At 43.9% G+C, this 22,239-nt stretch overlaps 2 protein-coding genes across 4 annotated transcripts in view; both read left to right on the top strand.

Annotated features, from left to right (window-relative positions):
• The window catches only part of dus2 (dihydrouridine synthase 2), a 32,311-nt gene extending 21,946 nt beyond the window's left edge, over positions 1–10,365 (top strand). For all 3 annotated transcript variants that reach the window (XM_064335844.1, XM_064335845.1, XM_064335846.1), the window contains 7 exons: positions 1,523–1,609; positions 3,653–3,821; positions 4,947–5,068; positions 6,205–6,348; positions 6,798–6,885; positions 8,498–8,571; positions 8,867–10,365. In XM_064335844.1, coding sequence (XP_064191914.1) covers positions 1,523–1,609; positions 3,653–3,821; positions 4,947–5,068; positions 6,205–6,348; positions 6,798–6,885; positions 8,498–8,571; positions 8,867–9,101 — 919 coding nt within the window. In that variant the 3' untranslated portion in view covers positions 9,102–10,365. The remainder of the gene's footprint in view (positions 1–1,522; positions 1,610–3,652; positions 3,822–4,946; positions 5,069–6,204; positions 6,349–6,797; positions 6,886–8,497; positions 8,572–8,866) is intronic.
• A 4,556-nt stretch (positions 10,366–14,921) lies between these two features.
• Positions 14,922–22,239, top strand: part of LOC135256145 (nuclear factor of activated T-cells, cytoplasmic 3-like) — an 81,521-nt gene continuing 74,203 nt past the window's right edge. Inside the window, exon 1 of the mRNA XM_064337988.1 lies at positions 14,922–15,418. Within this exon, the coding sequence (XP_064194058.1) occupies positions 15,328–15,418 (91 nt within the window). The 5' untranslated portion in view covers positions 14,922–15,327. The remainder of the gene's footprint in view (positions 15,419–22,239) is intronic.

The raw sequence follows: 22,239 nt of genomic DNA, 5'->3' as shown, positions 1-22,239 counted from the left end.
GAAGAGCAACTGTTCCTCAGGTAACTGAGAATGTCAATGCAGGACGTGATCAGACTGTCAGCAAGAACAGTATGTCGACAAATATATAGAGAGGGATGTTATAGTTGGGTTGCAGTGCATAAACCCCTCATTACAAAGACAAATCCACATTAAGAGTTCAGTGATGCGAAAACCATAGGCATTGGTCTACAGAGATGTGGAAAAAAGTGGTATGGTCAGAGGAGTCAACTCCTCTATACATGTCTTATTTTAAAAAAAGGTCTTGAGTTGAACTTGTTAAATTGTTAAATTAAATAGTTTTCATTTAATCTGCCTGGCTTTTCCATTTAAGTGTTCACACTTTACTGTGACACCTTTTTTTGTGTTCTTGCCGTTAATGGCAGGTGAAGTTTTCAGTGCTAGAACTGACTGAAAAGGGGAAGATCAGAAAAAGAAAAGGTCTCGAACCAGAAGCCGTCGTATTTTGCACGCGCTTCCATTACATTACAGGCATTTAGCAGATGCTCTTATCCAGAGCGACTTGCACAACTTTTTTTTACATTGTATCCATTTATACAGCTGGATATATACTGAAGCAATTTCGGTTAAGTACCTTGCTCAAGGGTACAACGGCAGTGTCCTACCCGGGAATCGAACCTGCAACCGTCCGGTTACAAGCCCAGTTCCTTACCCACTGTGCTACACTCCGTCTTTGTTTGCGGGCGGGCCTCGTGTCAAGACGTCTCCAGACTGTGGAGAGATGGCCTGAAACGTGTTTCCGCGGTTGCGGTGCCGGGTTTGTGATTGGCAGGCGACGGGAACGCAGATGACTGGCTCAGCGGTGGGCCTGCCTGGCTCTGATGGCTGTGCTGTCGGGCCCGCAGGGGGGAAACAGCGGCTCCAGACCCGGGGGGGTGGGGGGTGGGGGGTGGGGGGCTCCGGAGGGAGATCCAGGTGCGCGACGGGAACGCCGGAGCCGCCCGTGAGGCAGAACGAGTCGATGACAGATGCCGCCGCTTCGGGTTCGAGGTTGGGCGATTTCACTTTGACGCCGCCTCGCCGGGGTCGGCCGAACCTGTGCCGAGGATCGCGTCGCCCGGGGTACGGGAGGGTTCGGTCGGGTTAGGGGTCCGCGTTCCGTCGCTCTCTGGGCACCCCCGTGCTGGCCGATCGGAAGCCAGTGGGCTGAGGGCCAAAGCCGCGTGTGATGGGCCTTCCCCCGACTTCGCTCTCTGCGAGCTCAGCTGTGGGCTGCGATGTGAAAAGAAGCAGGCTGGTCACACCACACGCTTCAGAGGAGAACCGCGGATGTCTTCACACGGTAGATTGGGCCGTAGGGACCACTGAACATGGCTGCAGTAGGAAATGGTGTATTGGACATTGCAAATTAGGTTGGGAATTGGACAAGTACGGCTCTATGTTGGATGTCAAATATCTTTAGAAAATAATAATAATACATAAAACTAAAAAAACAACCTCAGGATTGCATGTAGTGATAATACACAGTGATCCTAATGTGTCTGACTGTTGTCTCATCTCCCAGGACCAAAGAGGAGCGGCCACAGCACCCTGTCCATTGTGATGTCATCCAGGCTGTGGCTCAAGCCGTGTCCATTCCCGTCATTGCCAAGTGAGTCTTCCCACAATGCCTTGCTGTTAGCATATGTCACCTGTGATGGTCTGCTAAAGGACCTTAAACAGACGTCACTAAATAAATTGTGGTTTTAACCTGTATATGTACATATTTCTGAGGAATCATTGTCACATCTTCAAGCATGCACAGTACATTTATAAAGCAAAAATGTTTCAATTTCATTCATTGAAATTGGTCACTGTCTGTCCACTAACCACTTTAAGACCCAAAATGAGTCAACTGTAATGTATTTATAGTCACTGAGTTTCTCATTGCCCCTGCATTCAAATTTATGATGTGCTTTGTCTGAATGAACAGAGGATTTTCAAAGCCTCTCTGAAACACTGGTCTCACAAAATGGTTAACCCCTACTCCCACCCTGAAAAACACACTTGGAGCGTTATAGAGTAACAAACCTTAGAGGGAGAATAGATTGGAAGCATATATGAGTTTAAAAGCAGGTAACCCATACTCTTTCAACTGCAGGCAGATTCTAGGCTGTCAGCTCTGCGGTTTGCACCTCCTTACCGAGACATTATTTCATTTTTTGCTTAAGCCAGTTCACTTCTAAGCCGATTTATCTGCCCAGGGAATTCGTTTGAAGAGGTATTTGGGGCAGGGAGAGGGAGGTCGGGCCTCTATTTCGGCTAATCGAGCCTAATTGCGGACAGGTTCCAGCAGTCACACAAGCCCAAATTGTTTAGTCAGACGTTTTGTCGCGGCTTGTTTCGAAGATAAGCCTGCCGTCATTGATTCTGTACATCCGTAATGTGTTTGGGATCGTTGTTGCTGACAGTATCATCCGTTTGGGCGAAGTCTCCACTCAGAGCCACTCTGATTGCTAATTAGGGGGTTGAAACGCAGCAGTGGCTGGAAACCCTATGGGTTTTGCCTGGATTATTTATTTCTTTCTTTATTTATTTCTTGGCTTTGACGTTTTAGCGTAACTTTTAGCCGTTTTGCCGGAAGCATACCGAACTTGGTAGGCAAGTTTGGATGGCAGAACTCTTGCCTCAGATATAGTGCGCATTGACAAAAATGTGCCCCGTTTGGCAAATAATTGTAAAAGTTGGTACATGGGTCACTCCTCAGGAACACGTTCGCTCCAAAAGACTAGAAACTTTTGCACACTGGATTTTCCACCATTTTGAATTTTCTTGGGGGGACTTAAAATGCATCTCCGCAAACAAATATTGACTGATTCACACAAAATGTAAGCCTGTACGGGTGTTACTTTTCTTGTGGTTATGTCCAAGGATGATCGAAAGACAAACTAACAAACATCACATTACAGGCATTTAGGGACTTACGTAAACCTGCACACGGTTGTTCTCACAGTCATGTTTACATATTCAAGGCGGATTGATGAAATATCACCCAACTGGGTTGACACGATTGCTCATATTACTGGATCTCACAGCCATAGCGTGGGCTTTCTCAGCTCACACGGTGGTGCTAGACAGCTCCAACTTTGCAAAAAAAAAATGGAATTGAAAATCACTATTCATTCAGATTATGTGAAAGGTTGTCCAATGTATCCTTTAATTCACTAGGAAATCAGTAAAAATCATTGCTACATCACAAGGGCCTTAAGGTTGATGTTGTGGTCGATCTGAGGCATCACTAGGAAAACATGGAATACTGAAAATGCTCTTGTAATTTTAGTCAGTGAAGGCGCGTGTGTGCGTGAGTGTTTGTGTGTGTGTGTGCCTGTTTGTGTGTGTGTGTAATCAGGTGCCTTTGTCTCTACAGCAGAGGCTGCATGTGCATCTGATTCTTTCCCCTGTTTGTTTGTGTGACCATGTCTTTATGTCAGCCTCTCTGAGTTCAGCCAAGAATGCTTGTATTTCATCGTCTGCTTTTAACTCTTACCTGCCCACCTCCCTTTTTCCTTATTCTCTCTCTCTCTCTCTCTCCCTCTCCCTCTCCCTCTCCCTCTCCCTGTCACCCTCCCTCTCCCTCTCCCTCTCCTCTCCTTCTCTCCCTTCCCTCTCTCTCTCTCTCTCTCTCTCTCCCGCCCCCCCGCCCTCCCTCCTGCAGCGGGGGCTCTCTGGACCTGGTCAAAAGCCACGGGGACATCCGGTCGTTTCGGGAGGCCGCCGGGGCGTCGTCGGTGATGCTGGCGCGGGCGGCCATGTGGAACCCGTCGGTGTTCCGCAGCCAGGGGGCGCTGTCGCTGGAGCGCGTCATGGAGGACTACATCCGATACGTGAGTTCCACTTGCAGGCTGCCGTGGCCTCAGGTTCCGTCGCGAGCGTGACATGGGCCCGTTACTGTTGTCCCTGACTATCTCCACTTCTGTATTGATGATGTGAACATTACGTATTACATTACATTACCTTACAGGCATTTTGGCAGACGCTCTTATCCAGAGCGACGTACAACAAAGTGTATAACCATAACCAGGAACAAGTGTGTCGAAAACCCTAGAGGGAAGTACCGGTCCAAGTGCAGGGAACAACCGCATAGCTCAACTTGGACCCTGTAGGTTAAACTGATTAACACTAACGCAATCAAGAACAGCAACAACGCAGTCTATGCAAAAATGCAAGCAGTAGTTAAGACGAGTGCATTAAGTTGACTAAGTCAACTACGAAACAGCTACCTAGTTACAACCCTAAGCTTACAGTCAGTTTAGAGATTACAGGGAGGTAGGGCAGGATGGGGAGAGGTGCAGCCTGAAGAGGTGAGTCTTCAGTTGTCACTTGAAGCGCTTAATGGAAAAATGTTCTTTTTTTGTTCACTCAGCAGTTGAGTCCAACTATATTTGACTTTGCTTGTTGTGGGTGAACTGTGCTATGCTGAAGAACTTTGTGTTACTAGTGGGTGAATCACCCTGTGCTATAAAAATATGACTGTTGATAGTGGGTGAACTTGGCTGTGGTGTTAGAATATGACTGTTGTGAGTGGGGACACTGGGCTATGCTGTATGAATATGACTGTTGGTAGCAGGTGAACTCAGCTGTGCTGTATGAATATGACTGTAGATAGTGGTTGAACCTGGCTGTGCTCTATCAATATGACTGTTGATAGTGGGTGAACTTGGCTGTGCTGTATCAATATGACTGTAGATAGTGGGTGAACTTGGCTGTGCTGTATCAATATGACTGTTGATAGCGGGTGAACTTGGCTGTGCTGTATGAATATGACTGTTGATAGTGGGTGAACTTGGCTGTGCTGTATCAATATGACTGTTGGTAGTGGGTAAACTCTGCTGTGGTGTTAGCATATGACTGTTGTGAGTGGGGACACTGGGCTGTGCTGTATGAATGTGACTGCTGGTAGCGGGGGACACTGGGTTGTGCTAGCTGCCATAACTGCTGTGTATTTGCAGGCTGTGCGCTATGACAACCATCCCTCCAATACCAAGTACTGCCTGTGTCAGATGCTGAGAGACAGGGTGGAGTCGCCCCTGGGGAAGCGGCTCCACGCAGCCCAGACCGGCGCGGAGATCTGGTACACCCCGTCCCTCTAATCTATTCTAATCACACAGACAAATACACGCTCTTGTTCTGAACTGGGTAATATGAACACCCCCCCCCCCACCTCCTTCTGTCTCTCTCCCTCACTCTCTCTTTCTCTTTCTCGCACTCTTTCGCACACACTCTCCTGTCTTCTGTCGTTATCACGCTCCTGCCATCTCTACTCTTCTCTCACTCCTCCTCCTCCTCGCACTCCTCCTCCTCTCTGTATCTCACTCACCTGTATTTCACGGGCCTCTGCAGTCTGTCACTGGCCCCTGCGTGCAATCTTTCTCTCTGCAGGGGATCCCCCTATCCTTCTCATTCTTTTCCTCTGACCCCCCGCTCCCTCCATCTCTCCGGCTCGCTTACGAGCCCATTATTGTCGTTTTCACGTAGATGCAACCTTGGGCACCCATACCGTACCTGCCTTGATGACAAACGAAACCCATTAAATGCAGAAGCTCTATACTAGCTTGAGCTCGCGATGTATCGATCCAGAGAAAGTCAGGTGGTCCTGCCTTTTCACTCGAATCCAATCCCGTTGCTGGTGGCGTGTTGACACTTGCCATGATGCTGTGACGCTAAAAGAATTCTAGTTGTTTTTGTTTTTGCTGCACTCAGACTCTAAGCAGCCTTTATTAAATCAAGTAAATGTCACAGTACTACCGTTATATGTCGATGGTCCTCGTGTTTCTTTTGTTCAGTGTCACTTAGAACAGTAATTTAACATGATTTTATACTGATATACTGAATGAGGAGTATGTTTAACATACATTTGTGGTTTTATTCCTTTTCTAAATGCCACTTTTAAAGGGGAAATTGAGAATAATTGTTCTGAGAAGATTTATTTATTTTTTTAACCTGGAGAGAGCGTGAACGCTGATGTCGGCACGTGACTGCCCTCTGCTGGTGAATTTCTGGTAAAAGCTCCTGCTCGACTTAGTACTGACAACCAGCCAATGTCCGCGGCCGCCCAGCGGCTCAAAGTGACCCGGTCACAGCCGCTGGCATTCTGAGCCTGGCCTTCAGCCTTCCTGCGGCGGTGACCGTCGTGCTTACAGAACCTTGGAGGCCGAGAGAGAGAGAGAGGGAAACTGGGCTGAGCCCGTTGTGTCTGGGGCCCCGCAGCGAGGTGTTCGGATTGGAGGATTTCTACGAGGAGAGTCAGGCCCGTCTGCTGGCGAGGCGGAAAGCGCTCCGGGCCGACCCCTGCCTGGCCGACCGGCTCACCATGGACGGCGACGTCGCCACCATGCCCGTCAGGTTCGACAGGTCAGTCCCGCGGGCGAGGGACGGTGGGGGTGAGGGGGGGTTTTGGGTGAAATGTTTGGGGTGTTATGCCTGAAATATTAAAGCGAATAACAGTATGCTGGATTTTACTTTACAGTACATTACAGGCGTTTAGCAGACGCTCTTATCCAGAGCGACTTACACGACTTGCATAGCATTTACATTGCATCCATTTATACAGCTGGAATGCAGGTTAAGTGCCTTTTTCAAGGGTACAACGGCAGTGTCCTACCCAGGAATCGAACCTGTGACTTTTAGGTTACAAGACCAGCTCCTTACCCATCATACTGCACTGCCAGTTTTCACACACATGGTATAGGAGACGGTTGGTACATAAGCGGGGAACTCTGTTGCGAATGGGGTCCAAATTTGGGAGGTGTTGGGCAGAGGACGCGTTGCTCTCAGGATTCACCGCGACGCGTGCGTTTCAGGAGAGAGTACCCGCCACAGATCACTCCCAAGATGCACCTGCTGGAGTGGAGCCGGAGGGAGAAGCTGGAGCAGCCGGCGTACGAGACGGTGAGACGCCGCGCGGCAAAGCCACGCCCCCCTACGGGCGCGCGCGCACGCGCTAAAGCTGCGCTCGCCAAACTTTTTCAGCGCGCAGTCCGCTGAATGAGGAAACGCGTTTTCTCTCACCAGTCTCTTACTGAGCTCCAAATGAAACGTACCATAGCGTTCCAAACAGACATTAAGAAGAACTTTTTCTCACAGAGAGATGTCAATGTGTGGAATAGCCTGCCAGGTCATGTATGGGGGCGACATAGCTCAGGAGGTAAGGGCGGTTGTCTGGCAGTCGGAGGGTTGCTGGTTCGATCCCCGCCCTGGGTGCGTTGAAGTGTCCCTGAGCAAGACACCTAACCCCTAACTGCTCTGGTGAATGAGAGGCAACAATTGTAAAGCGCTTTGGATAAAAGCGCTATATAAATGCAGTCCATTTACCATTTACCATTTATGTAGTAGAGGCAGACACTCTGGGGATTTTCAAGACCTGGCTTGATACGGTGTTAGATACTAGTCTGTAGGAAATCAGAGCACTAATTTAGTTAGGAAAATTGCAACATTGTTGGGCTGAACGGCCTGTTCTCGTCATTATATTATGCTATGTTATACAGTACATTCTAATGTGGATTTAATGCTTTGGCTGTATGCCCACTAGCACAGAGCACGTAGCAAGTCAAGTGTTTAATATGTATGCGAATATCAATGGGAGTTGATTTACGATACACGGTAAATTATACTTGTCGTGCAACCCAGCGTAACTTTTCCCACCACCTGTCAATGGGTCCTAACCCACACTTTAGGAAACACCGCACTGAAGGTCTGACCCGTCCTGGCCCAGAGAACTTCTTTCCTGAAAAAGAAATACAACGTTTGCCACAAACCTGACAGGAGAAGCCACTGGCGACATGCTATATAGAACTCTCCGGAAATACACGTCTGAACATACAGTCCTCTGCGTTGTGTTTTGTATATACTGTTATATGCGAATATGCAAAATACTTGCAAGCATTAAACCGTAAATGCTCAACAAACATGCATATTTTAAACCGAAATGAAATGAGTCTTGAGTGCTGTATAGGAACACTTGAAGAGCTAATTGAAGTGCGTTGGCTGTCTAGGTTTTTCTCGGCAATGCTGAAATATGATTGCGCTGAGAAAGCAGAAAAAAAGGCCACCGCAATAGCGCTCAATCCAGTGCATTTCTCGTAATCAGGAAAGTGACCGTAAATGTGCTTAACTGTAAAAAAAAGATTGAATTTTATGCACGGTGTGCATTTTACACAGAATGTTTAAAGGGCCAACATGTCTTTCATTCATTTTCGCACACTTTTTTGAGATTGTCACTGGGAAGTAATCAGAGGCTAGGCTGTTTGTAACTGGGCCTGCTGTAATTCACATTTTGAAAGTAAAGAATTACTGATGGGCTTTGATGACCGTACCGCATTGCCCAAGGCAAATTATTGACAAGCAACGGTACGCTCTCTTCTAAATGCACATCAATTGATTCAGCTGAAAGCGTGCCCCACGTCGAATGTAATTGTGTGTGTGTGTGTGTGTGTGTGTGCGCGCGTGCGCGTGCCTGTGCCTGTGCCTGTGCCTGTGTGTGTTATGTGTATGTTACGAACAGGTCCAGCGACCACTTGACAGGGGGTTCCAATCTACTGTGACAGTGGGTGACAAGAAGTACAGGTCTACCTTGTGGTGAGTATTTCACACACGCATGCACACACATATGCATAAACACACACACACACACACATATGCACATACACTCGCACACACACACACACACACACATATGCACACACACACTCTCATGCACACACAGACACATTTGCACACACAGACACATGCACGCACACACACACACACACACACACACACACACACACACACACATATATGCACACATACACACACACACGCACACACACATACACACACACACACACGCACTCACACACACGTGTGTTTTCTTGCGCGTTTCCCCGCGCAGGGAGAAGTCAAAGAAGTTTGCGGAGCAGGCGGCGGCCATCGTGTGCCTGCGCGCCCTGGGCGTGCCAGAAGGGCGGAGCGGCGAGCCGGAGGCGGGGCTCGTCAGCAAGCGCAAGAGGGAGGAGAAGAGAGCCGGCGAATCGGAGGAGAGCTCCAACGGGGTCCCCGACGCCCCCGACTCCGCCTGCAGGAAGAGGCACCTGTCAAAGCCTCTGCAGGAGGAGGTGAAGGGGTAGGAGCGACCGCCCTCCCCCCACCTCCCCCCTCCCTCGGTCCCAGACGCCCAGGGGGGAACAGTACAACCGAACCGCCACCTCAGCCCGGCCTTGGAACTCCTGAAACTCCTGATACCTTCATCGCCGGGCTCTTCGGCGCAGTCCGTTGACTGCGTTCTCATTAACAAGACCCTGCGCTCCGCGATCAGACGCCTGGGACTGGACTGAGTTTGGGGGGGGGGGGGGGAGAGCGGGTGCTTCTGCCTGTCCGATGCGGGTTCTCCTTCCTTCCAGGCCACAGGCCCTCTGGACTGCAGAGCTGAAGAGGCGGATTAGCCGCTGGGATACCCTCCAGTGAGCGTCAGAGCCGGTCAGGTCACAACTCCAGTCTAGATTTTAAGACCTCTCTCTTCTTCTGTTTTCTTTTAACATGCAATCGTTTTTGTTTCGGGTTCATTTTTGAGGTAATTTTTACACCCAGGGGTGTTGATTTTATGTCTTCAGGAAGCATGTTTGTGTTTTAATAAACCAAGAGCCTTTGAGTTTTCTAATCATACTTTTCCCCCCCTTTGCTCAAAGAAGGATTATGGTCCATTACCGGGAATTATTTTTTGAGGAAAAGATACACGTTGTAAAGAAATGCTAAAACCAGTATGCGTCCGCAGGTAAAAACCCAGGGAGCATGTTTTCACCAGGGGCATCTAACAAGGGAATGCAAGTCTGGATGCTGGCATTGATACTCTTTTAAATGTAACAAATGCACAAGGATTACAAAACCAATCTGATTTTTTTCCCCCTCTACTGAAAGAAAAGGTGCAAAAAATCAAGTTCCTTGGGGAAAAAAAAATGCATGCCATTGCCAGGAAATGAAATGACATCTGAATTGTGCTTAACGTGTGCATGTCACAGTTTCATTATCTTTCTTGACCTTTTTGGGTTCCATTCATTTCTCTACAATAATAGGTTGCATTTCTGGTATTAACCAGATGAGGGCAGCATAGGCCACTATTGAATGGAGAAAATACAACGATTACTGGCGTCTTAATAACATACATAACTGTATTGACAATAAACTGTTTGAAAAAGGTCATCATGTATAGAAAGATATTTATTTTGTTCAAATAAGATTTTATGATGGTGAAAAGGTGAGCATGGTAGGGTTTCGGAGTACTACATTTCAGAGGAGTGGGGTTCAACTGGAATTAATGGTATATGGGAGTCTGTTCCTTGGGTCGTTTGCAGAAGACTGTCAAATCTTAATAAAACATTGTGGTTTCATTCTAAATCCAATAACTCTGGTTATTATTGCGCCTGATGTCAGAATTACTTCTCACCCATATAAAATCCTAGGTAATGTTTATAATCAAATGCTCAGTGATTTTTGATACTATATGCTGATCATTTTGAAGATATAAGAGCAGATTATAGTACAAGTTTCTGAATAAAAAACTCTTTTGTGGATGGTTTATGGAACATTCTGGAAAACTCATTCTGCGTTCATCCTGCTTCGTCTCGGCGTGGTTGAGCCGCGGTTGCCCTGACCTTCGCGTGACATTGCCCGCCGAGAGGGGAGTCCAGAAACCGGCGCGTCTGCCTGACGGCGGCCTGGAGCCAGTACTTCTGCCTAACGAGCCAAAATTCTGCCTCCCTGTCAGGGGTGAGTGCAGCGAGATCAGATTTTGCCACAGACAAAGCAGCCTGGCCCTTCGCAGAACCAGGGAGGCCGGTGTGTTCGGTAACCCCCCCCCCCCCCCGTGTGTTTACACACCCAGCGAATACTGGGAAAATGTGCTTTGCGCCTATAGATCAGTGGTTTCCAAACTCGGTCCTGGGGCCCCGCTGTGCGTGCTGGTTTTCGTTCTGACCACAGTCGCAATCTCATCATTTTTAACTGATGATTTTTCTTAATTTTCTTAATTTCGTGTTTAGAAGGGTTATTTATCCTCTTAAACCATATTGCGTAATTTTCTGAAATAGCTTTGCATTCCACAGAGAATATAATTCACTTGTTGATATTGTACTACGTTGTGATTATTGTGCTACATTGCAAGCAAACAATTACATAAAAAGAGGGAACTTTTTTTGATCGAATGAAATAGGGGTAAATCATTAGGCTCCTAATTAGGTTGCTGAACACGTGTTTAATTCCTTTCATATTTTTTTTCATAAATTTATTAACACAATGCAAGTTTGACTCATCATCATTTGCTTTGTCTTTGAATTCTTGATGATCTTCCAGATGGTTAGTCTTAATGGCCAGGTGTTCACACTTTCACCAATTAGGAGCCTATTGATTCACCTCAGTCTTTCATTCAAAGTTTTACCTATTTTTATGCAACTGTTTGCAATATTACACAACAAGGACAATATGAACGTGACAATTTTATTCTTTATGACATGGATAGCTATTTCTAACGATGTGGCTTAAGAGGGTAAATAATCCCTCTAAACATGAAAAGTACCTAAGAAAAAATAACTGCTTAAAATTCTGGGATTGCGACTGCTTGGAACGAAAACCCAGCATACACAGGCACCAGGATCGAGTTTGGGAACACCTGCTGCAGAAGGAACTACCCTGTATGTCAGAACTGTCCAACTCTGTTCCTGGAGATCTACCGTCCTGCAAGTTTTCACTCCAACACTAACAAAGCACACCTCATTCAACAGCTAGGGATCTCATTGAGCTGCTAATTAGTAGAATCAGGTGTGTGAAATTAGGGATGAAATGAAAACTTACAGGACAGGAGAGCTCCAGGAGCAGGCAGCCCTGCTCTGTGTGTATGCAGATGCAGTTTGAAAAGTTGCTTGTAAACTGCCTGCTGATAAAGTGATGTATGAAGTTGCCCTCTGTTATGTGAGCAGGTTTTTCAGTTAAAATAAATGGTTCACTACAGTGAAAGTTTTTAGTCCAGCCAAGCCTCCTGGTAAATATTCAGTATTTGTGTGTTTTTTTTTTTTTTGTGCACCATCCAATCAGCCAGAGGATGTCAACACTTGATGCATTGAGCATGTGGTGCAGGGCATACTGCAGAGCTCTAAGGTTCTATATGATAATGGAATTAAGCTTGTTTGGAGTGCAGCCTCACACCACCAGTAAGGAGAAGAACAAGGTTTTATTTGCCTGGCTAATAACTGAAGAAATAACGTCAAATATACTGAAGTTTTACATTATCTGGCACTGATGAGCTTGATGCTGTAACCTTTGCTTTCATCTTACTTTTTCTATTTCACTTAATTGAGCACCATTTACACAAGTTGATTAATTATTTTTGCTAGGCCTGAACATCTTATTTTTTGCTGTGTGCTGGCAGCCTCTTCTTTTTCATTGTACTTTGAGAAATATTTTGCATGCAATGTTACTAACTCTTTAAAGTGAGTCAAAGCTAGAGATGGGCAACCTTCTTCTCATTTCATTCCTAGATGTGTAACTGCCATGAGTGAGTCAGCCCCCACGGCTAAACTGCGATGGCTGTCCAAAAAAGGGAGATTGCAGGTCTTTGTAAGCGATGCGTATAACAAAGGTTAAGTCCTTGAAAGACAAACCTGACACGAGAGTGGCTTTCTTCCCTTTTCACAACTGTTTGTTGTCTTTATGAGAACACGGTCGCAAACCACACCAACACCCTCCTACACAATCTGCGGATATCTTGTTTTTTATCTCCACCTTTTAAAGGTCATCAGAGAAGATAAGGCACTGAGCTAATCTGAATTGTAAACAGTGAGAGTCAAGACATGCTTGCAGCAACAGGGAAAAGAGAACAGGGAAAAAAGAGCTTGGTAGTCATTTTCTCTGTGATGTTTCACGCACACAGCAGTTTTGTGGAATGCACAGTATGCTGTAAGCTCACTTTTAGGTGAAGTCGTCCAAACTGACTATTTGTTTTGCGTGAGTGAACTTGTTGGTCAGAGGGCCCAGAGAGGTGTGTCCGTCAGGCAGTGTAGTGGCAGCTCCGCTGCACTGCTCTGAGTTGATTAGTACAGTCTGTGCAAATGGACCGGTGACATGACTGTCTTAAATATTGGCGCTGCTGATTTGGGTAAATGCATTAAAAAAGAATTTCAGACGACAGGAAACGTGAGGCTGTTATTGCATCGAAACCCGAACTGAAACGCCCACGGTCGCTGAACAAAAAAAGGTCTCTTTTTTTCATCTTGTTATCTGTAACATATCAGTATTCGGCACAAATACTGCATCACTTTGTGTCACAAATTAATTTATTACTTTATTACAGGTGCGTTGAAACATCATGCCCTCTTGATCTGTTTTTTGCGCCAGTAGTTACAACTTTGTGGTGTACTTGCTCCTTTTCCTTCATATCCAGCAAACTTTGAATTAGGCACCGTATATGTAGTTGCCTACTCATCAGTTCTGAGTGCAGTTGTCTGCTCCTATCGGTTAGAATATCGACTTTTATACTTTGGATGACTGCCAAGCCTTGTCATTTATATCTTTATACAGATGTGCCCACTTTTTCCATTTACTACTCCCAGCACACATAATAAAATGCCCTGGATGGTTTATCGTGGTACCAGCCTGTCGTGCAATTTATAGATTATGACATGAATCAGTATTGACTCATAATTGTTTTACATTTCTCTACATAACTCATTACATTTAGTATTTTCCCCCTGTGTAGCCCCTGGAGATTACCCAAATGCATTTGAACCAGTGTGACACTAATGCAGTGATTACAGAGCATCACTTGGCTATTATTTGCTTTTTGCCATCATCACCAGGAGCAGGAGTATATGGAAGCATTAGCACAAGCCAAACTGCCAATCACACGAGAAGTTTAGATAAGCAAATTAAAAAGGTTTAAAAGGCTGGATTTGAGCTGACTGATTGGACTTGCGATTGAGGGTTTTAGGTCATTTATACTTCTTTATAAATGACCATTTATTTAAAGTAGTGAATTCTCACTTTTATTTGCAGGGCTGTGTGCAGCAGTATATGCCTGTGGAATGAAAAAAGAATGTGATATGAGGCAGTGATGACCGAGTGCCTTTTTCAGTTGAGTAGGTGGAGGCTAACAGTTATGGCCACCGGTGCAGTTCTGAAGAATCTTGTGTGAAGTCTGAAGTTGTGTTGTGAATGGCCAAAACCGTTGTTGCTGTAGCTGTACAGATCAACGTCTCGAGAAGAATAGTTTAAGATTAGTCTTGATGGAGATTATACCAAGTTGTGTGCATTGTTATGGTTCCTGAAGAGAATGCAGCTTTGTGATGTAGGCCTACTTGTTAATTGGTTAAAAGGACAGGTTGTGCAAACCTAAATTATAGGTCATTTTACATTCATCTGCGATGAAAACAATATTGAGAACAGCAGGGATGATGTCATGAGCACTTTTAGCACCGCTAGGTGTATTTGTTTAAAATCTGAAATATGTATTTATAATAGAGATGAATGGTTTATATTTATTTATCTTGGATATGGTGAAGATGGTGCTACCACAGCAAGAGAGCACACAGAAGTTGCTGTGCATGTTTCTAAAACTTTACTTATCTTAATCTTAGGTGTATTTTCTGTGTGGAATTCTCTGGACCTCTAGGAGTTATATGAGCATAAAGTAAAGCAAACGGTAGCAGATTGATGTCGTCCAATATGTTGCATATAAGGACCATCAGACACCGGACAACTTCAAGTCCATATTGTTTTCGTTAAACAGCATACAAATGCAGGTATGCAATTTTAGCGAGCAACAAGTGAAAACAAATTTAGAAACACTTCATGGTATAACGTCACTATCTGTTTCTTGAACTTCAATTCCCATGAATACTCTCTCCTGTCAGTATGTGTATATGTACAGTGTGCACCCGTGTGTAAATGCGTGTGCGTGTCTCAATATTGTCTGCCGGTTTTGCTGACGTCATCCCTGGAGCTGCCCTGTCACGCGCTGTTAGTAAAAGTTGGGATAGAAGCTCGAGTCAGAGAAACAACTGTTCCACGGACGATCCTGTCACGCTCGTATCCATACCAACAAGCGGAAACTCACAACTCATCCCTCGGACACAAACGTATGCAATAAAGGCAAACTAGACTCACAGAAATTATAGCAATAAACTCTGGAAATACCACTTCGGATAATCGTCACTGTGAAGGCTACACATGCAGTATGGCTCTTGGTCACTCGTAGCTACAGAATTAGCTACCGGCAAAGTAAAAAGTTAAATTAAATGCGGTAGCGCGAGGAAGATCCTGCAAGTCCCGGCGTAGAGAGTGACGGGTCATCCCGAGCTGTCAAACCCGATGACTACTGCAAACTGCAGCGGTAACGAGGAGCTGGACTTCAGACTGATTTTCGGGGAGGATGGGCAACAGCAGTCGCTAGGCCCTGCAGGTTCGTGTCTTTGCCGGGCAGTGTCTCCTTTTCCCTGCCGTGTCTATATGTGTCGCTAACTAGCTAGGTGAGCAAATTATATGCCTACAGTCGCTATTGCTAAAATACATTGTGGACGTTGCTCACCTTCGCACATCGGGCGAGAACTGTACCAATTGTCGGCACAAAAGCCAGGTAGTTGTGTAGCTGGGGAAGCGTTCATTAGCCCATTATAAGTAAAATTATTTAACCCACAACTATTACGTCAAATTAACTTTTAAAGTATATGGACGGCCTGCTTGCGTTTTTTTGAGTTAGCGAGCTGCATGCTATAGCTAGCTAACCTTAGGGAGATACAATGAAACGAAGTTCTTGGAACTTAAATAGGGAGTTAGCTTGACAAGCTATCAACTCACTTTCGATTGTAACAAAGCGATAAGCAGCAAGAGCGCTAACTATATGGCTATAGCTAGAAAAGCACGCTTATCTTCTGCCTGGCCAATTAATTGCATTAATTACATTAGAATATATAAATATTTAATTATTGTGGTAGTTTGCAAGGAACTTGCGTCGCCAACAGAGCGTTCTTGTGAGCAATTGCAGCATAGCACGCGCAGTTCACGATTTGAATCAAGGCTGGGATATAAATGAGCAATTGGTTCAATGGAGCGTTTTAAATATAATTTTTAGATCATTAGTTGCCGGGTCTTCTTTCACATAATACTGAATTTATACCGAAAGCCTAAGTGACAGCTTCTTGTTGAAATCTATAGCAATTAAGAGTGTTTTTTTGTTTGTTTTTGTATTCTGTTAATTGTGGGCAGGGCAATATCTTTTTTGGAACATTGCTATTGCTGTATAAACCAAATTGCTACTTTTTTGTATTATTCTTGATTAGGTATTCTTCACACTTTTTGTGGGTGTTAATCATCGAGAATATGTTGGATTTCAGCGGTTTATTCTAAAACTATGTTTATAAATTAAGGCAGTGTTTTCATAGGTTACAGACAACGTATTTAAACCGTATATTTCTTTATTTTGTAAACAGCTATACACCACAGTTATCTTACATGTCAACCCTCTCACAACACTATAGTGTCCTTCTACCCTCATTGCGTAATAAATGCCACTATTGGAAAATGAGCATCTTGCAATACATAACTATTTTGTATTAGCTTATATTCTAGTGCCTTTCAAGGCAAGCACGCGGGCATTCCGACTGAATATATTTTGTCGTTTTGTAGCAAACAATGCTTCTGGTGAATTACATGCCTGAAAGTTTCTGTATACATTTATTACCTTTCGCAAGCAAGTTCAGTTGGACAAGTTGAGCTGTGGTTAAAATTCTCACCGCGTGAAATACATTTTCACCTGCCGTGATGAAACATAAACTCTTGTATTTAAGAATGCACTTCAGAAAATACAAATATGTCCATTCATTTGAGAAATTAGGAGAAAAAAAACGTTTAATATGTTGTCTATAAAGACTGCAGGACGGATATGGATATGGACGGATCATAACCCCAGCAGTTTCTTCTTTGACATTTTTTACTTGTTTGTTTGTTTTAAGATCCTTACATATCCTGTTTTGTGTGTAAACGACTTGAAGTCAGATTTTGCATACATACCCACAGAGGTCCAGATTGGTGAACTGTGTCATAGCCTGAATTGCCCAAGTTGGTAACTTAGCTAAGCGATAATGATTTACTGTGTCAACCTGAACCTGTTATGTTTTTTTTTCTTCTTTTACTTTGTATGTTTTTAATCAACTTTTATGGGCGAGCCTTTTAGGGTGTTGCAAACACTCTGCTTCATCTGGTGTTTGCTGCGTATTGCATGCTGCTAATGTTATTGTGATGTCCACATGAGTAAGAATGAATGAATAAATAAATAAATAAATTGATGCAGGATATACGATTCAGCTCCTAAAGTGAATTTAGTGGGTATGACTGGTTTCCACTGCTGAGGGTTAATTGGCTAAGAATGTAGGCTACATCTCCTCCTAACAGGTTTTATTTTGTGCATGATGCTCTCTCGTGCGAGGGTGTAACAACAATCAGTTTTAGACATTGCACTTAGTAATGCTGTTTTGCACTTACCGCGAAAGTTTGCACTATGTGTCTTGTAGGATTTTGAAAGGCTAGTGAACCTTGGTGTAATATTGTGGAAAATCTGCACAACAAAGCATAAATTAAAGCAATCAACCAGACATTATTAAACTGTTTGAACAAAAGAAAACCATTGCAAAAAAATCCATAAACTAAAAAGGAGTGTTAGTAAGTAAATGGGGATATTGTTTTTGTTTTTCTCTGTGAGTGATCCAGTGGTGCTCAGAGTTCTGTGAGTGATCGACAGCAGTGAATCACCAGCAAATATTTAACATGTATTTCACAGTCCTGGTAAATGAGCAGTGCATTTATTTTCCTTGTTGGGGAATAAAACTGGTTCTAATGATTGTTTCACATTCTTTAACCCTTTAGACACTAGTGCAGTTTCTAAATTACTGACCATTTTAAAAGGGGCATATATTTTCATCAATATTCATTACGATATCTGTTCATATGGACATTTTGGTTAGCGGCTCAATTACAGTTCCAAAGGTTCGCTTGGTTATGTAACCCAAACACAATGGTAGATACAATGGATTATACACAACTGAAGACTAGCATAACTTTCTAGCTGGCCACTGAAGCTGAATGGCAAATCAGCTGGTCATAGTTTAGGCTTCACTGCAGAAAACATTGAGTTTTCTATCAATAATTTATAATTGTAATGCTATTAATGTCTTTGTATGTAAAATAAAATAATTAATACCAATGGATAACTAAGCCTGTTCAGTCATTGGTAGAATTGGTAGATTTAACATTAACATAACATAACATAACATTATCTGGATCCCAGCCAGTGAAAACATAATTGCCGTGCTTGAAAATGGTCTTGCGTACATGTTCAGCTGCTGTGCCAGGCTAATTTTACGCAGTATGCAGCTCATTATTATTATTATTATTATTATTATTGAATTTTTAAACCAGCAATGGGTTCTGAAATTTGGGAGATGAGTGTACAGCAGCTTGACATTCTTCCGAAGCTTAAGACATATTCATCTGTTACAACTGATGATTTTCTTTTTGTTCTTGAATTATTCAAATAGTTTTAACGATCGCTTCTCGCTTCTGCCCCAACTGAAACACCGAAAACCCCCCCATTTTAAGTCACAGCTAATTGAAGGCAGGGGGTGTGGGTGTGCTCGTGACTGGACATTGTGAAAAAGCTCAAACCCTTTTTGCTGGTGAAAGGGGGGGGGGTTAAAAAGTGCCTTTGATTCCCCAGCGATTGAATCACAGCGCATAATTCCCCTCGAGGGTCCCTGGTCGTTAGCGTACTCGGGCCGCGCGCGCGGCCGAACTCCCTTTTAATCATCGGCGCGGATTACGCACGGCTTACCATAAGCGTGCCCACTAATATCTGTCTGCTGCTACTGATACCGGCATGTGTCATACGGCGTTCGCGTCGGGCTGAAGGGGAGAATAAAATGTCATCTGGTGATGCGTCGTGCCCCGCTTCTGTGTGTGAGTACAGTGCATCTGCCGGGTCTGTCTTCTCATTTTCTCTTGGAGCGCAGCACCCCGGACTCGATTAAGAGACGCGCCCTTTCTTTCACGTACGGGAGGTCACGTTCTCTCCGCTTGCCTGTCCCGGTGAAGGAGCGCTATTACTGTAGGTACAGTTATTGGGACCTTTGAATGTTATTAGGGGCACAGGCCATGCCATTTATCCTCAGATATAGTCATCATAGTAAATTTTGTTTTATCACTGCTGTATCTGAATGGATGACTACTGTCATATGTGCATAAGACAGTCCTGTCGGAAATCAGTTAGGTATGGTTACATTTATCCCTTTCATATGATTGAAATATAGGCTATGTGAAAGCAACCAACTGGTTAAAAACAGTCCAGATTGTCAAATGTGGTATTTGGACTCCCTTTGTAGTTCACATCAGATCAGTAGTTTGAATGAGGACAACGCTGACTTCCAGGCAAAATTACTGTGGCCAAAAAATAGCAGGCCTAGCAATCTGTCTTTTCCAGAGAGCACATCGATGTGTGGCAGCGTTTGCATTTCATAAACCGCAATTTAATTTCTCAGTGGAGCATGTAGCCTGCTGATGTGATTGTCTGTATCTGCCTGTTGTATATCCAAGAAACAGAAAAATTGGCCATTGTGTAATGTCTACTAGTGTAAACATTAACATAGCCTGCTTAATTAGGCTGTCTATGCATGTAACAGCATGTATGACCTCCAGTGAGTTGAAAGCTAGATTTTTTCCTTTTCATTTAGCCTATGTTCACACCTTCCCCTTTATTATGGCTTTCACGACAGTTGGGACAAAGCTACGGTTTGTGCAACTGGCCTCTTCGATCAAATTTTCCTGAATTTAAAATAAGGATTGGGACTTGGATCCAAGGACCGGGAAAAAAGCGAATTTGGATGCGACATTGGAATAACAGCGTCAATATGTGTGCGGTTTTATCCCATTGTGCTGCACTGCCTCGGCTGATCTTTAATCAGCCCTTATTATCGACTGGGGTACAGAGAAGGACATCGGATCCAGTGGAACGAGGGGTTTCCATCGCCCGATATTATCCCAAATTCAACACGGGTGTTCCTCTCTTGTCTTTTTCTAGAAACGTGTTCCTTTCAACATCTGCTTCTCACTGGGATTGTGTGCTTGCGGTCTGAACGTTTTAGGCCTAATTGAGATTAATCTGTTTGTGAAGTAACGACAGTGCGAAGTATGTAAGTGTTCCTATCGAATGGTGTTATTTTAGAGTGGGAATTGCATTGGAAGGCTCTATGTCCAACATAGCAGCCTTCATAGGTTGTGGTTGACAAAAATGGTTTCCCTGCCTGAAGATTCAAAAGTGGAGGTCTGTCAGCTGGTGGGAAGGCTACAAAACAGATGGCAAACTGTCTCAGAGTATAGGTTAACAATGTCGGAATGCATTTCATTTCACCCCTGCGTCTACATCCTAGGGCTCCATCTTTGTATCAGCCAGCCAGCTATATCAGCCAATAAGGAATTGTCTATTCCTGCTGCATCGGCCAATAAAATGCTGAAAATGGCTGTCATATTCCATGTGCTAGTATTGACACGGTGCTCTCATCCTGTCATCAATGGTCAGCCATCTCAGTTACTGTACCATTCAGGCTTTATGTGGCAAAGCTAATTTCAGGTGTATATAAACGCTGAAACAATGGCATTGCTGCTGCCCCCAGACTTACAGTTAAGAGGAAAATCAACTAGGTTTACAGTCGTGTTTAAAGCATGATTTGTTAAGGGCATTTGATTTGCAACTGCTACTAGGCCTATAAATTCCCCAGTTTTTATAGGTTCATGACAGGTGGCAGTTCTGAAAGATTTAAAGCTGTCCGCTATTTATTTATTCATTTATTTGTTTAGAAATTCTTGTATTTCCTATAATTTTAAAAGAACTGTCAATTTCACTTCCTTCTTGTCTGTCTACACTTAACAGATTGAATTGTTAACTTGGCCTCATTGGCCTGTAAGCATGGGGATTTGTACGCAGCTAAAATGGAAACTCAAATTCCACAAAATAGCCTAAAGCGCAAACCACAAAGTAAATGTCAGTCTATAATGAGTGGACTATATTTGAAGTTTAGGTGCGTGTCGGAAGCTTGTGTTTTGGAGTGATAAAAATGTTATCGTAAAAATAACGAGCAACAGTGATTTGCAAATTCATTGATAATTCATCTTTGCCTTATTGTAGGGTTAGGGTTAGAAAGCTTAAAGACAATTACGAAGACATTACGGTGAAGGTACTATTTAACTGATCAGTGAAACTGTTGCTTTATGTAAATCTTAGAGCCCCCAGGCCATGACTCAGGGGTAAATCCACTGAGAAAAAATATTGATCGTCTTACACGCTGCTTATTGTGCAACGGCTGCGAGCACTATCCATACACTATTGGCAAATTCACAAAATGATTGATGCAAATCAAGTGACCATGCAACCACTCCCAAATAGTTAGCGATCACAGTTCACAAGTACAATAATATGGCATTTTTTAAGCTGTGAAATGTGATGTTTTGGCCATGAGATAATTTTTTGAGGGAGGGTCAGGCCAAATTGCCTCGTCTCAGTTGGCTGAGCACAATTTAAAAAATTTAAAAAACGGTTCTTGACAAGTTATCTCTGAATGCATCAATAAAAGGCTGGTTTTTGTCATACTTAGTTTTGTACTTAAGCAAGGGTTAATTTTTTAATTTGGTGCACAAACAATGTTGCAGAACTCAAAATGGCTAAAAAAGGAGACGCTGAGCCACAGATGAGGTCATCTGAACGACAAGCAAATGCATCTCTTCAGTACTTCTTGGAACAGCTTACTGTCCCAATTCATAGAATTGAACCAATTCAAAGTAATGATTTTTATTAAAGGAATATTGTTATTGGAGCATCCAAATATTTATCTCAATGCAACAGCCTACTGGGGATCTTGGCCGGAGTTCTGGGGTGACGTGTTTCAGTGCTAAATTGCCAGGACTAAATTCAAGATGTTTAACTTACAACAGAGAGGTCTCAGATCCGGGACTCAGTTACTTTTAATGCTAGCACTGTTGGCGGTGCCTGATGCAATGGAGCAGGTGTGAAGAAATGTTGGACTGAACTTAAAAGGCTGATCTTAAGTAAAATGGTTTTCAGCTTAGGCATTAAGCATTGTCCAACAAGGCAGCGCAAGAGGTTTGAGTCTGTGGTATTGACACTGATAAGGCTCGCGCTGGAGGTAGGCTAGTTGAATTAAACCACATTACATAGCCTAC

This window comes from Anguilla rostrata, chromosome 5 (assembly GCF_018555375.3).
Source record: "Anguilla rostrata isolate EN2019 chromosome 5, ASM1855537v3, whole genome shotgun sequence".
In the NCBI taxonomy this organism is placed as follows: Eukaryota; Metazoa; Chordata; class Actinopteri; order Anguilliformes; family Anguillidae; genus Anguilla; species Anguilla rostrata.
This window is presented reverse-complemented; position numbering and strand designations above follow the sequence as displayed.